The sequence below is a fragment of the Balaenoptera musculus genome, chromosome 1 (genome assembly GCF_009873245.2).
Source record: "Balaenoptera musculus isolate JJ_BM4_2016_0621 chromosome 1, mBalMus1.pri.v3, whole genome shotgun sequence".
Taxonomy (NCBI): domain Eukaryota; kingdom Metazoa; phylum Chordata; class Mammalia; order Artiodactyla; family Balaenopteridae; genus Balaenoptera; species Balaenoptera musculus.
In genome coordinates, this window is record NC_045785.1 from 21,012,854 (window position 1) to 21,029,057 (window position 16,204).

The following is a 16,204-nucleotide window of genomic DNA, read 5'->3' on the forward strand; positions in this document are numbered from 1 at the left end:
ACAGCTTGGCGCCGAAGGGCGTGGTGACGTCGTGCGTGCGGCGGACGTGGGGCCCTGGGGGAGGGCGGTTACCTTTCTGGGGATTTCCCCGCCTTCCTCCCGGCCGAATTAGAAGAGAAAGAGAAATTCGGTAGTAAACTGTTTTATTCTCTCGTCAGGTCGCAGACCCGGGATACCTGCAGCGGACTCTCCGCTGCCCGGTCCCAGCCAGTTAAGGGTAGAGGCGATGGAGGGCCCGCCCCAAGACCATCTCTTCCAACCACAAATCCTCTCCTCTTCCATGTCCCTTTTCCCCTCTTTCTGGGCTTCATGCTGAACCCACTCCCACCCTCCCCTTGCCCCCAGGAAGGCTGTGACGATAACCTCAGTCAATCCAGTTTTCAAGGTGCTGGGGGAGGCAACAGGAGCAAGCCCAAACAGGGACTAGGGTTAGGAGACCACCGAGGACAAGTCATTAAGCCCTATCATTAAAGGGGAGGATAGGGGGCTTTTTGTAAAAATGCCCCTGAGGTAGACAGGCAGAAGGCAAGTTCTGAACAAGCCGCGCAGACTGCTGCTCCCAGAGTTCTTTCTGCTTCCGTGGGAGATAAGGCCAGGCAGAGGGCTGCCACTGTGCAATTATGAGTGATCCTGATTAAGGAAGCCCTTGAACCTGCCACGCAGGCTCTGAGGCGCTGTCCGAGGCACAGCTGGAACCCCTCACAAAAGCCATATCTGTGCGAAACTTCATGCTGGTGGGTGGCTGGCGTCGGAGCAGCGACTCCCCCTGGTCCTGGGGTAGGGGCTCATCGTAGATGGTGGAGATGAGCCCTAAGCCAGTTCCACGGGGCCTCTTCGGTTGCCCAAATGGCTGGAGCTTCTCTCCATGGTACCTGGATCAAAAAGAGCTCTCAGTGAGAAGGCTGCTACCTCACCGCAGTAAAGGGGTTGAGAAAGGACAGGGTAATAGCTACTACATATCTGGTTTGTCCCAAAGACTGAGCATTTAAATCTGGATCTTTGCTCTCCAGCCCCCTTATCCATCCATTGATAGTGCCAGCAACCAGAGGCCTCACATACTGCTTTCATTTTAAATAGTACACGAAATTTAAAACAACTGTCACCACTCTGTGACTTACAGTCACTTTCTAATAGCAATCATCAAGTCCAAACTCCTCAGACTTGGGGGAATGACTCCCCCAGGAGATTAATGATCCTGTCAAGCCTGAGGACTCGGTCTTGAAAAAATTAGCGCCAGACCTACTTTTTCCTTCTAATTCTGTTCTGAAGTTCATTCCCTAGGGGTCTCTAGCACCCAATCCAAAACCAGAGGGAAGAGGGTACAGCTGAAAGGCTCACTTGGGCTCCCAGGGAAGTCCCTCACCCATACTCACCCCAATCCACGCTTGCATCTGGGGTGCTGGCCGTCACTATCCAGGGCCTCGGGCACCCCTGAGCACCCGCTGCCCAGGCCCTGGCCCTCGGCCCAGCCCTGCCGCTCCATCACCTTCCGCCCAATGCCCTGCAGAGGGAAGGGAGAAGACTCGAGATGGGGCTCCTGTGGGGGCGGGGAAGGGAATGAGGATAAAGAAGGAAAAAAGGGGGGTCAGTGGGCTGGCACAGTGCTCACCTTGGTGTGGCGCTCGAAGGTGCCCATCTGGTGTCCGATCACGGAGCCGGCCTCCTGGCCATCACGGAGTCTCCTTTCCAGACGAATTTGGACAGAGTCTCGGGCATCCTTGTCTCCACCATCTGAGGAAGTAGACCCCAATTTGTGGAAGGGTCTCTCTCAGCAGAAGGGGGGAAAATCAGGTTTCTAGGCCCTCCTCACAAGATTTAAATATTCATTTCTATGGTGTGTTATTACTGTATTATTATTTCTCCCATTAGACTGGGAGCTCGCCAAGAATAAGAACCACAGCTGTCCCATCTTACAGATGAGGAAACTGAAGTACAGAAAAGTCATAAAGCCAAAAAATGAGAGATGGAATTAGGACCCAGGTCTTCCCTTCCCACCCCCCAACCACCCTAGGTCATTTCTGACTCCAGAATCTAAATTCTTAACCAGAGCCCGAACTCCTGACCCTCCCACTCTACTAGGGTCTGCCCATCAGAACCAGAGCTCCCTGAGGGCTGTCGCCACATGTCCTTCCTCCACAAAGAAAGGAAAAAGGCTCGGCCCACAACCAGCACTTAATGCACTCAACTAGCGATGTTTTAAGAGAGGAACCCTCTCAGTGGGCTACCCCAAGGGAACTGGTGCCCTGTCTCAGCCTCTGCTAAGCAGGTCTGGTAAAGTGTCACTGCAAGGCCAGGGCACCATTCCACCTCCCAGTACTGCAACCTCTGGCCCAGTACCTGCATCGTAGTACACACTCATATCCACATCCCAGTCATCGGCTGTCTGTTCATCAAAGTCTGCAGATAGAAAAGCATCAAGCAGAGTGAGCCAAGGACTCTCAGTTCTGTCAAGAGTTAAATTAGACTTTCTAGAACCTGGGGCTTTTATCTTCAAATCTCTCCTCTGAAGGGGGGTCATTCAGAATTTGTAGGAGGGCATTTTCTCTCCACTCCACTGATCCCTCACCCTTAGAAAGGATGGCTGGTCTCTCATATACGACCAACGTAAGCCTCTTCCCTAGCCCTTTAGTTGGGCTCACTGCCAGGGAACCCACCGTGTGGAGCAGAGCGCCCTGAGTGAATGCAGCAGGGATCACCCCTGCCCTTGCCTGGGTGCCAGTGTTACCTCCTTCCTCTTCCTGCCAGAATTGGGCGTCAGTGTAGAACACCAGGCCTGAGCCACCCTTCTCCCACTTGAGCTCGATCTCCTCCTCAAAGAGCCGCTCAGTGGTCCGCTCCTGCCCGGTCACGTCCTCATGCAGTGCTTCGTGCCGCTCCCACTCCTCACCCCGGTCGTCGTCCTGGGAGAAGGTGGGGAGAGGTGACCTGCCCGTCCAGCTTCCTGACCTGAGGCCCACGAGGAGGGCAGCTCAGTGCACAGGAGGTCCCATAGATGGGACCTCAGCTCCTTTCCTCCAAATTTCTCTTAGAAGCAGCACTTTCTGGCCCCTAAGCCGTGACCAAAACATCTCTCCATGCCCTGTTTCTCAACATACTTGGCCCCTTCCGCCACAAGCCTGACTCACTCTTATCCCTGCGCTTTTGGCCATGTTGTTCTCCCTGCCTGAATATCTGCCCTCCTCTGCCACCACCACCTCCTCTTCACTTGGTTAAATCCTCCTCATTCCTCAAGTTCTATAGCTCACATGAGGTCCCCCACACTGAGGCCCACAGCACTCTCACTGGTCTCTGAATTTGTCACTGCTAATCAATACACCCTGTTTATGCCTTTCTACATTCTGTCACAAAGAAAGAAGGGACAAGAACTAAACCTATCATCTACTGTGTCAGGCCCTTCACATACCTTATCTCCTTTAATCACCCCAACAACCCTGTGAGGTTAGCACCATTATTCCCGTTCTACAGGTGAGGAAACCTCGATTTAAAGGAGTAAAGTGATTTGCCTAAGAGAGGGGCAGAGCCAGCGTTCAAACCCATACCATACCAATCCCCTTTCCAGATGCTGGTTCTCTCTCTTCAGGGAGCTTCAAGGCTCTTTGAGGGAAGGAAATGAGTCTTAGAATGTCTTTGGAACCCTGCGCTAGCCCCTGTGTTTACAACTGCTTGACTGGACTTGTGGAATGATAGAATGACTCCTGGCTTGAAATCTTGGGGACTCCTGCCCCAGTTAAACTCCAGGAGATCTCAGGAATCACTGCTACAGAGCAGGTGCTGGAGAAAAGGCAGGACAGTACCACACACTAAGGATGTGGTCCAGATGTGTTAGCAACTCTGAGCTGGGAACTTTGAAGACACAGGTCAATTACTTCTTACCCAGAGTATGCATTTAAAAAAAAAAAAGTTTCCCAACAAATCACACCTCTCCCGATTGTATGGATGAACAACCAAGTTTGGAGAAAGAGGTAGAAGAAATGTCTATTTCATTGATAATGTTAGAGTGGAGGCTAGCGTTCAATCCACAGACTCAAGGTCAGAAAATAGAGGCGACTTCTCAACCACATAATGAAAGCACACAGAAGTTAGACAAGCAGCGAAGGGGACTGGGTTCACATCCCAGCTGTGCGTCTGCTTCCTTAGGTCATCTTGTCTCTTGGTCAGTAGATTTCATCAATGAAAGGGACCCTCCTTACATTTCTTCTGAAGGAATGAAAAGAAGACCCCTTTGAGAATCTTTTGATAAAAGCTCTGGCCCCTCTCCCACAGAAACATATACCTGCACACGCAAATGCAGTTTTACGTTCAATGTCAGGGAGTTCAAAGTCTTTGGAAGCCTCCTGAGGACCCCAGGTTTAGAACTCTGGTAATACACAATTGAAGAGTGGTACTGTTAATGCCTTGGCCTCTCTAAGCTGCCAGCGAGGACAAGGTGGCTCTCTGTACTCACGTCATCTGAGTGTGACTCTTCTTCCTCTTCCTCTTCTTCCTCTGGCTCTCCACAGGGGTTGGCTGGTACGTCTGCCAAGCAGGTTCCCTGGGGTATTTCCTCACCCTCAGCTGTGTACACAAGCTCTTCCTGCTCCACAGTCTCTGAGTCCTCATACTTGAAGGGCACATTGCCGTAGCGCCGGGAGGAACCTGTCTTGGGGAATTGGAGCTGCAGCTGGGTGATGATCCGAGGGGGTAGACGGCAGGCCCGGATCAACTCCAAAAAGACCCGCAGGGGAGTCCCCACATTTCCACTGGGCATCAGCACCGGTGGGTTCAGCTCTGGCAGTTGCCTCAGGTCGGCCAGCGTGAAGGCTTCACTCTCAGCCTTCCGACTCTGCAGTTCCTTCCGGGTCTTGAAGGGAAAGGAGTCCAAACCTTGGGAAGCAGGGAGAAGAACAGCTCTTGAAACCTAGAAGTCTCCAGCAACACTTGAGCCAGAAACTGTTCAAGGTTTAAATCCTTTAGCCTAATGCTGTTTCTCCCTTTCAAACTTTTCCAGTGTCCCTTCCTCTGTTCCCTGACCAGAACCACCTAGTAATTTCATGCCATTTCTCATCACCTAGGCTAAGCTTACAAGTTTCTTCCAGATCTGGTTCCTGATGACCTTTTGATTCTCAACTGCCACCAAACCTCACCCCCTGCACACCGTCATACCATGTGTTCCAATCACATCAAACAATTTAACATGCCCTGAGAGTTTCATGGGCTTTCACATCTCTGTGTCTTTGCAAATGCCATTTACTTTGAACACCATTCTTTCCCACCAACTCCTGTTTATCTTTCAAGATCCAAATGAAAAGCCACATTTCCTAATCCTTCTAGGAAATGGGTTTCTCCCTCCTCTGTCATCTCACAGCAGTTGGTGTTAAAAGAGCACAGGCTCTGGAGCAAAATGCCCAGTTAGTATTGTGACTCTGTCACCTTGTAATATAACACAACTTCTGTATTCTTCAGTTTCCTCACTTATAAAATGAGTAACAATAGCTCCTACCTTATAGGATTGTTGTGAGGAGTCAATAAGAAAACGAAAGACTTCGAACGGTGCCCAGTAAGTGCACAGGAAGTGCTCAGTAAATGTTAACAATTAGAATGGCATCTCTGTGACACTTACCTTTTTACAAATCTGTCTTCCTCTCTGGATTCTAAGTACAGACTGTGTCCAGCTGTTCTCTGCATACCAGCTAGAGTCACACTACGTCTAGCAATACAGGCTAGATTTGTTGAATGAATAAATTAGAGGGCCCTGCACTGTGCTTCCTGTTTCCCTATCAAAGTGATTTCCCATGAAAATGGGAGCTGTCCAGAGAAAAGAGTTTGTCTCTTCATTTTCATCTTGCCAACAGAGGACTGGGTGGGGAGCAACAAAGACAATATCTGATTTCCTTTTTCCCCTTCTATGTCAGTGCAAAATCAAAAGGGTCTCGGAATAGACTTAATAAATTGGAAAGATCATCTGAATAGGCCTCTTTCTGTTTTTTTTTTTTCCCCGAGTTTTTCTAACGTGCGAGTGGAGCCTGAAACTTTGTCCAGAAATGATATAAACTCCTAAAGAGCCCTAACGAGAGACCTGACTTATCCTCAACAATCGGACCGGTGCCTCTGTTCCAGTGCCTCTAGTAGTCTCAGTCTATTATCTCTCCTACTCGTACCTGATGCCTCCGTAGGTAGCCGAAGTCTGCGGATGAAACAACGACCAGGTAACCAAGTCCCCTGAGAATCCAGCCACCGGCGGCCCGAGTACATACGGAGAAACCTCTGGGCTTGAGTTGGCCCCCGTACCGAGATGACGCAGCAGCAGGTGCGGGTCTGGGCGGGAGCAGAGTCCTGAGTGGAGAGAGTGCGGGCATCGTTGAGTGAAGTCTGGCCGAGACCCTGGCGGATAGGAGTTAGGATAGAGTCGGGAGCAGCCTGGGGAGGGGCCCGCTCAGGCCGATGCCGGTAATGGAAACAGAGGAAGCCACAGTCGCGCTGTTCCCGGAACTGGCTAAAGTAGCTCCGTAGCTGGGCTGAGCGCAACTCCGCTGGGATACCGCTCACTATTAAGTAAACTGCCGCCTCCTCCGCCGCGCTGGACGCCGCCATCTTGGGTGTCACATGATCGGCTGGAACCAACACTTGCGAGAATATTGCGAGGGGCGCTGAGGTGCTGCAATACTGCGTAACCGGTGATTAGTTCGCCGGGGTTGTGGACGTGGAACCAAGAGCTGGGAAAGCACGGAAGGAGGTCGTTAGGTCCCTTTCCCGCAGACAGAAGCCGGTGGTGATGGGTAAAACTGACCTGAGAGGTGGGGTTACGGCTCTCTTTCATAAGGCGCTAGTGAGGATCAAATCAGAAGCCTGAGGGAGGGGCAGTGTTTAAGATTTTTAGCTGTTGGATATCTCCCAAACCTAATCGCAATTCTTTATCCGTTTAGAGCCTTTTCAGTCGTAAATCCATTTATGCTACCAAAACATATTGGTGAACTCCCACAAATCAGTAAGAAAAAGATAATCCAATTGAAAAGTGGGCCGAAGACCCTTCACAGAAGAGAAACACATGCAATTAACAATGAAAGATACTCAATCTCAATCATCAAAGAAATGTAATGAGACCCACTTCATAGCCACCAGGTTGGCAAAAAATTTTAAATCCTCAAATCCTCTTTTAAATCCTGACGATGTAGAGCAACTGGAGCTCCCATACGCTGTTGGAAGTGTAAACTGGTACCACCACTTTGGAAAACAATTTGGCATTACCCTGTAAAAGTGAAACTACACATACCTTTTGACCCAGCCATTCCACTTCTAGTTATATATTTTAAAGAAATTCTTGCGTATGTTTATCAGGAGATGTACCGACAATGTTGAACCTCGCTCAAGCCCTGTGATCCTGGAAAACCGCGAAAGTTAAGAAACCCCTCCCACCCTTTTGTGTTCTGGAACACAACTTACTGCAAAGAGACACCCTTCCTTATATTACTTACATAAAACTCATGGGTGCCCCCTTGTTTACCTATGGCAAGGCTAGACACAGACTCCAAATTTCAATTCTTTGCCTCATAAACGCTTAGATGAACTGCTTTTCCCCACAGAGCAACGAAAACAAAATGCTTGTTAACTAAACTTTGGTTAAGCTTCTCTCCTTCCTCCAGGTCCATGAACTTTGCGCTGTGTCCCCCTCCCCCAGCTTGAGCTGTACACAACTCCTTCTTAACAGCCCCTCCTGAGAATAGGCTGGGTTCAGGGTAAAACATTCTCTGATCTACTGTGCCATAAACCATTCCTGGTCATCCCACTTCCTCACACCCAGTTCTTTCTAGCCTTATTTACTCCCCCCTATGAAAGAAAACCTCTTTGCCTAACCCTTGAGAAACGTGTAGGTCTTATGGTTAGAGCTTCTCTCTGCAATAGCTTCCTTCTCCCTATTTCAGTAGTTCCTTTCCTTCCTTGCAATAATCACTTCAAATAAAGTCCCTCCTTCCTAAGTCCAGATTTGTTTGTTATTTGACAGTATGTATGAATATTCATAGTTGCAGTGTTTGTAAGAGCAAAAACTGGCATTTAGTACCAATAATTTCAGGTATATGATACTGAGTGAAAATAAGTCAGAAAACAGAATATTCCACTTGTATAAAGTTCAAAAAATACAAATCAACATTTTTTAAGGATACACATATAAGTATGCTTTAAGATCATAAAGGGAGTACCCTGGTGGCCTAGTGGTTAGGATTCCAGGCTTTCACTGCCGGGCCGGTTCAATCTGAGATCCCGCGAGGCACGTGGTGCTGCCAAAAAAAAAAAAAAAAGAAGTCAAGTCTTAGAAATTTGATCCTTAGCTAGCAGTGTGACTTGGGACAAGTTACTCAACTTCTCTGAACCTAAATTTCCTCATCTGTTGGATAGGAATAATAGTCCCTACCCTTAGAGGATTGTGGTGAGAATTTAATGTCATCACGCATATAAAAGTCCTCAGTAAATGCCTAGCATACAGTAAGCCCTCCTTAAACGTTACCTGTTATTTTCATGAGAATGGGGAGTCACAAATATGAGAGCGCTTTCCATACTTATTTTATTTATTTATATATTTATAAATATTTATTTATTTATTTGGCTGCTCCAGGTCTTAGTTGTGGCACGCGGGATCTTCAGTTGCAGCATGTGAACTCTTAGTTGTGGCACGTGGGAATCTTAATTCCCCAACCAGGGATCGAACCTGCAGTGGAAGAGTGGAGTCTTAGCCACTGGACCACTGGGGAAGTCCCTCCCTACTTACTTTAATTTTTCATCTTTGTACGCCTTTCACATAGTAGGTGCTTAGGGAAAGCTGGTTGGTTGTTGGAGGCCTTGCTGCCTTTGGGAGGGATCAAGAAATGATTAACCCCAAATTCAGGGTAGTCATTATCTTTGGGTGATAGATTTAGAAAGATGTCAAAAGCTGATGGTAATAATGATCTGTGGAACAATGATGAGGGTTCTTGTACTGTTATTCTGTTATTCTTTTTTTTTTTTTTTTTTTTAAACCTGGGCCCGTGGCAGTGAAAGCACTGGGTCCTAACCACTGAATGCCAGGGAATTCCCAGTACTGTTACTCTTTATATATTACATATATTTTATAAATATTTTATTTTACTCAATATTTTTAAAGTTTTTTAAAAAATTAATTTATTTTTGGCTGTGTTGGGTCTTAGTTGCAGCACGTGGCATCTTTCGTTGTGGTGTGCGGGCTTCTCTCTAGTTGTGACACGAGGGCTCCAGAGCGTATGGGCTCAGTAGTTACGGCACGTGGCCTTAGTTGCCTCGTGGCATGTGGGATCTTAGTTCCCTGACCAGGGATCAAACCCGCGTCCCCTGCATTGGAAGGCAGATTCTTAACCACTGAACCACCAGGGAAGTCCCATATTTTACTCAATATTTTTAAAATCTTAAAAGGGAAAATAATATTTCAAAAAGCAATAAAGCAAGTGATTACATTGTGGTGGTCACAAATATCCACCTATTCAAGAAATAAAAAATAGAAACAGTTCTAACGAGCATCTGGGTAATTGTGAAAAGGGACAACGTTACGTCTGGATTCTAAAATCTGCCGATGGATGTTTAGATTGGTACACTATTTTAGAAAACTAGCAAGATCTACTCAAGTTGAGCACACATTCTATGACTCGGTAATTCCGATTCTTGTTATATAGCACCAGTTCTGCAAACATCCGTGCACCAAAAAACGTGTGCAAGAATAATGCTAGCATTATTATTTGATGAACCAAATGTTCCTCAGCAGTATAATGGATAAATAAATTGTAATGGGATACTTTACAACAATGAAAGTGAATGGGTTACTGCTACACAGAGCATAGATTATATCTGGATCTCAGATATAATATCAAGTAAAAGAAGACAAACACAAAAGAGTACATGCTATACAATTCCATTTATATAAAGTTTGAGACAAGCAATCTCACTTATCATGTTGGAAATTAGTGGTTAGTGATACCCTTTGGGCAGGACGGAGTGGTAATGATGGGGAGGGTTTGTGGAGTGTTGCTAATGCTCTATTTCTTGAGCTGGGTGGTGGTTACAGGGTTGTGTTCATGTTGTGATAATTCACCAAGCTATAAAGGTCTGATTTGCGTACTTTTATGTATATTATACAGAAAAGGTTTAGTTAAAGCTATGTTTTTTAAAATCTGAGAATTGAAAAATAAGTGTTACGTAGCAAATGATGTGAACTGAAATAAAAATGGTGTGTTCTGGAAAAGCTGTTAGATGAGGTTACGCACTTATGACTACACACAATTGCCATTTGTGGGATGAAATTTCCAAGACTCACAGGATGCTCAGTGTGTAGTAGATTATCAGAACATCATCACTGATGGAATGAATAGTCCTGGCACTAACATGGGGATGTGCTGCTGAGTGTGGCTGGGGACTCTCTCCAGGGAAAGTGGGCCACTTCCTTGGGGGAACAAACAGGCCAGATTTCTCATCAAAAACTTAAACCCAAAGGTAACCAAGACTACATTTAAAAAAATTTTTTGTGTGTGTTGTGTATTTTATTTATTATTATTATTTTTGGCTGTGTTGGATCTTCGTTGCTGCATGGGGGCTTTCTCTAGGTGTGGTGAGTGGGGGCTACTCTGCATTGTGGTGCACCAGCTTTTGATTGTGGTGGCTTTTCTTGTTGCAGAGCACGGGCTCTAGGCGCGCGGGCTTCAGTAGTTGCAGCACGGAGGCTCCGTAGTTGCGGCACACAGACTTAGTTGCTCCGCGGCATGTGGGATCCTCCCGGACCAGGGATCGAACCCCTGTCCCCTGCATTGGCAGGCAGATTCTTAACTGCTGCGCCACCAGGGAAGTCCCAAGACTACATTTTCACTCTCATTATACCTTACAGTGAGGTGGGGAGAAGGAGTCTAGGTGCTGTTATTTATTCTCCACTTGATCATCTCTGACCGTTAAAGACTCAAGATAGCATAGCATTTAAGAGCATAGGCCCTAAATCCAGACCAGCTGAGTTCAAATCCTGACTCTACCACTATTAACTGTGTAACCTTGAGCAAGTTACCTAACTTGGTGCCTCGGTTTCTCCATCTGTGAAATGGAGATAATGATAGTACTTCCAGCATAGAGTTGTAAGAATTAAATAACATAATCCATATAATGTGTTTAGAGCATAGCTCTCCATAACTGTTAGCTGGTTATTGTTTAGTAGCTACCCAGAATGACCTGCCAGAAATGGATGGTCCCCTTTGTTAACCCTGATTCCCCGAGACCTTAGCCTTGTTGCCTCCACCAGTTTCACTGGGATTGCCTCTCTCTGCTGCCTTGTTCTGTGACATGGCCCCTGTTCAACTCTCCAGGATCCTCTCTTGCTCTTAGGTCTCCTGGGATCCAGTTGCCCCAGACCACTGGCAGTTAGCAAAACACCCTTGAACTCTGACACCTCTGTGCCTTTGCACCTATCATTCCCTCTTGCCTGGCAACTCCCTATTCAATCTCTTTAGCTCATAGCAGCTACCACTTGGCTGAAGCATTTTTCCCATCTCCAGGCAGATTTAATTACTACCTCTTCTGAGCCCCTGCTGCCTGTTGGATGTCCCTCTATCACAGTTCAGATCACTCCGTGTTACAGTTACTTGTGTGTGTGTGTCTCTGCCATAGACAGGATGTTCAATGAAGGCAGGGACTGTGTCTTATTTATTCTGTGCTCCTCAGCATCTAGCACAGGATCTGGTACAAGTGGACATCAAGAAAGATGTTGAAAATGGCATGAATGGACGGATGGATAGTGGGTATTGGCTTTTTGCTGGCATCATAAATTCTAGGTTACGTGACTGTACCAAGGGCAGGGTGTGTCAGCACAGGGCACAGCACCCGTCAACAGCCTGACTGCTTAATAAGCAGTCAATGATTTGGCTAATGAAGGTAGAAATAATGATGATAATAAAATGGTACCTGAGGCTGACCCAGAGCCACAGCCACTCTCCTGCTTCCTAGTGAGTCATCCCTGGCTGGGCCTGAGGACAGGGATCAGGCTGAGAGACAGTCAGTAAACAGTGGCTGAGCTGGCTCCAGACAACCTGATCTTGGCCATGACTCACTCCAGCCTGTGCTGGTGGCCAGAGCCCGGCCTCCACAGTCACACAGGCCTGAGTTCAAATCCCAGCACAGATGGTGATCAGTCCAAACCTTGAAAAATTTGCATACCCTGTCTAAGCCTGTTTCTTCCTCTACCCTCTCTGGTTGATGTGACACAGTTCCCACTGTTAAGATACTGATAGTGAAGGCAGCTTCCCACCTTTGGAAACCCTGCAGTCTCATGGAGAAAGCATTATTGCCCTTATTAAATTGTATTATAGGGATTTCCCTGGTGGTCCAGTGGTTAAGACTCCACGCTCCCAATGCAGGGGGCCTGGTTTCGATCCCTGGTCAGGAAACTAGATCCCACATGCCACAACGAAGGGCCCACATGCGGCAACGAAGATCCCACGTGCCGCAACTAAGACCAGTGCAGCCAAATAAATAAATAAAAGTATTTTTTAAAACTGTATTCTAATTTTCTCTTTAGTTTTGCTAAATTTGTCTTTATGTTCCTCTAGAAGGCTTGGGTAGGGCACAGGGAGTGACTCAAAAGATACAAACAAGAGGGCTTCCCTGGTGGCGCAGTGGTTGAGAATCTGCCTGCCAATGCAGGGGACACGGGTTCGAGCCCTGGTCTGGGAAGATCCCACGTGCCGCGGAGCAGCTGGGCCCGTGAGCCACAATTACTGAGCCTGCGCATCTGGAGCCTGTGCTCCGCAACAAGAGAGGCCGCGATAGTGAGAGGCCCACACACCGCGATGAAGAGTGGCCCCCACTTGCCACAACTAGAGAAAGCCCTCGCACAGAAACGAAGACCCAAAACAGCCATAAATAAATAAATAAATAAATAAATAAATAAAAATTAAAAAAAAAAAACAAAAAAAACCTCCTGAGATTTAAAAAAAAAAAAAAGATACAGACAAGAAATAGAAGTGTAGGGCTTCCCTGGTGGCGCAGTGGTTGAGAATCCGCCTGCCAATGCAGGGAACACGGGTTCGAGCCCTGGTCTGGGAGGATCCCACGTGCCGCGGAGCAACTAGGCCCGTGAGCCACAATTGCTGAGCCTGCGCGTCTGGAGCCTGTGCTCCGCAGCGGGAGAGGCCGCGATAATGAGGGGCCCGCGCACCGCGATGAAGAGTGGCCCCACTTGCCGCAACTAGAGAGAAAGCCCTCGCACAGAGACGAAGACCCAACACAGCCATAAATAAATTAATTAATTAAATAAAATAAGTATTTAAAAAAAAAAAAAAAAAAAAAAAAAAAAAGAAATAGAAGTGTAGCTTGGACTTCCCTGGTGGCATAGTGGTTAAGAAGCCACCTGCCAGTGCAGGGGACACGGGTTCGAGCCCTGGTCCGGGAAGATCCCACAGGCCATGGAGCAACTAAGCCCGTGTGCTACAACTACTGAGCCTGCGCTCTAGAGCCCGCGAGCCACAACTACTGAGCCCACGTGCCACAACTACTGAACCCCGTGCGCCTAGAGCCCGTGCTCTGCAACAAGAGAAGCCACCGCAATGAGAAGCTCGCGCACCGCAACCAAGAATAGCCCCCGCTTGCTGCAACTAGAGAAAGCCCGCACGCAGCAACGAAGACCCAACACAGCCAAAAATAAATAAATAAATTTATTAAAAAAAAAAAAAAAAAAGAAGTGTAGCTCCCCAATCATGTGGAGGGGTAGGGAAGAAATTTGCAAAGGAACAAGGTAGGCTAATAAGGGAAGCTATTTGGATGATGGAAACATTAGGTAAGTTGAGGGAAAAGGCTGGGGTGGAGAGTGGAGAGGAGCGCTTTCTAATGCCTGCTCAGGGTTAGGGAGGGTGGGTGAGAGGCAGGAAGACTCAGTCTGAGGTTCAGAGAGGAGCAACAGTAAACTAACGGGGGCAGTTGGTGAAGGGACATAAAAGATAGAATGACCCCAAATCCCTGAATCTGCAGGATTTGGCTCCTATGGGGAGATGAGTCATCTGCTCTTGAAAGCGTTGACTCATGCGTCTGCAAGGTGAGATGGGCCCAAGGGGTGGGAGGGGCAGGGCAGGGACAGGTGTCAGGGACTGAGGTCTGGGTCTGGGGTTCTGGTGGAGGGTGAAGGGGTAGAGGGGTGCAGGGCTTGTTCCTGGGCTCTAGAGGACGTCTCTACTTGGGGATATGATTAGGTCCTGGCTGGGGGGGTGTCGCTGAGCAGGACATGGCCTTTCTGAGAGGAGGGTGGATATTGGGGTTGCCATGGGAAAAGGGAGTGATTGAGGCCCTAAATGCTGGACAGAGCAGTTTGGCTTGTATTTGCAGCCTCTGGGTAGAACCTGAAGTGTACGGACTCAGGTCTCCCTACGCTGGGGGCCACTTTTTCTTTTACTGTGACATACAGAAGGTGGAGAGCATGCTCTGGTGTGTCCCACCCATGGGTGGAGGGGTGTAGGTGTGAACGTCTGGCTTGGGGGCATGTCTCCTCTCTGTGAATGTGTTTGCCATATGTCGCTGGGTGAGTGTATCTGGGCTGTGCATTTCTGTGCTGTGTGTGGGCCGATGGAGGGTCTGTTTTGTGGGTCTATGTAAGCGTGTCTGAGTTGTTCAACTTAGTGTGTCTGTGAGAGAGAGTTGTAGGTCTGAGTTGTGTGAGTGTCTTCGTTGTGGGGTCTGAGCTGTGCCATTCTGTCTCATTCTGGGTGTCTGAGTGGTGAGTGGGTGCTTGGGTAAGGGACAGGGGTGCCCTTGCTGCTGGCACTGGGTGCCCATAATGGGTACATGGCCGGTTCAGTTGTGGTGCCTTTCCTTGTGGCCTTAGGGAAAGGTCTGAGTGATGACTCCTAGACTGCTGTCCCTGAGTGAATGACCTCTCGTTGAGTAATAATTAACTTGGCCCCCCGTGAGAAGAATCCACACTGTGGTGGTGAGGGGGGCGGGGCCTGGCTGGGACAGGCCTCATTGCTGGAGAAAGGAGGAGACCTGAAAGGGGGTCCTATAGGCATGTGTGTTGTTATCATTCCCTCCTGCCCACCCTGCAGGTCAGTGACCTTGACCTGAGTGATATTCAAAATATTTAACAAACGGTGAGGCATAGACATTGACTAATCAGAATAGACACAAGCCATGCAGTGAATGGAGCAGCCCCGGAAGCCGTGGCTGTGCCAAGCGTTGCCCTCTGGCTGCTGGACATGGGGATGGATTCCAGGAGAAGGGCCGGCACAGAGGGGCAGTGGAGGGAAATACAGGGGGGCTCCAGGCAGTGGCTAGGAGCCAACGGTCATGGAAGTGTGTTTCAGACTTTAACAGCTGGTGTGGCAACTAAGCCTCGGTCTGCTCTGGTTTCCAAGCAGCTGCCAGACCAGCCCTAATTGCCCTTGCCCCCTCCCATCGGGAGAACAGTGGACTGTCCTCCTTTGTCCGCTGAAGGAATGGGGGAAGTGAATGATCCCAAACTGCAGAAATTCCTGTAACCTGTCGGTTTCAATTTGGAAATGGGCTGCTTCATTTTCCTTATTGGTTGTAATTGACAGTTCTCACTGAGGTGAGAGGGAGGCTGGGGCAGGAGCTGAGGGAGGGGTCAGCAGGGGATTTGAAGACAGGGAGAGACACTCCCTACCTCCTAAGATAAAGGCAAGGACAAGAGAGGGTCCTGAACGGACACTGCCCCCTGGATTCAGACCCATGTGAAATAAATCTCACCCCCAGAAATGAAATCATCATCCCACTCTGAAAAATTAAAATTCCAGTTTCCTGAGGTCTGGCTTCTGTGCCACTTATAGTTCCTTCCTCTTGGGCTCCCTCTGACAGGGGCAGGGTGGCTCTGGAGGTGAACCGGTCCCTTCCACATGGACAAACTACAGTGTCAGGCTCCAAGTGTATCACACCTTTTATTACAAAACCCAATAACTTAAGTCAGTTCTGTATAAAGTCAATAGGACTCCTGGCCCAATGAGCAGTCGAAACTTCCAACCCCGTCCCAGGAGGGGATAGGAATCTTGGCCCAGAGGCTCTGGGACCACCAAGCGCTGGCCAGACAGCTGGAGCACTGTGTCCAAACCAAGGAAGGCCAAGATGGGGTGGGGCTGAGTGAGGGCCCCATAGCCCACCTGGCTGGGCCGGGACCAGCTGCTCATGGGAAGCCTCTGGCAGCACTGGGTCGCCCAGGGATCAACCAGGCCGAATCAGTGCTGCCAGCCTC

At 48.4% G+C, this 16,204-nt stretch overlaps 1 protein-coding gene across 3 annotated transcripts; it reads right to left on the bottom strand.

Annotated features, from left to right (window-relative positions):
• Positions 1-126: 126 nt before the first annotated feature.
• Positions 127-16,204, bottom strand: GPATCH3 (G-patch domain containing 3). 3 transcript variants are annotated; one of them, XM_036864422.1, is made up of 10 exons: positions 16,113-16,204; positions 7,481-8,252; positions 7,250-7,357; positions 6,138-6,692; positions 4,445-4,863; positions 2,726-2,900; positions 2,338-2,397; positions 1,610-1,731; positions 1,374-1,501; positions 127-872 (listed from the first exon to the last, which is right to left on the bottom strand). In XM_036864422.1, the coding sequence occupies exons 4-10, from the start codon at positions 6,568-6,570 to the stop codon at positions 635-637; spliced, it is 1,575 nt and encodes a 524-aa protein (XP_036720317.1). In that variant the 5' UTR covers positions 6,571-6,692; positions 7,250-7,357; positions 7,481-8,252; positions 16,113-16,204; the 3' UTR covers positions 127-634. The 3 variants fall into 3 exon arrangements, with proteins under 3 accessions (XP_036720317.1, XP_036720309.1, XP_036720323.1); XM_036864414.1 differs by having other exon boundaries at positions 7,250-8,252; XM_036864428.1 differs by lacking the exons at positions 7,250-7,357; positions 7,481-8,252; positions 16,113-16,204 and having other exon boundaries at positions 6,138-7,016.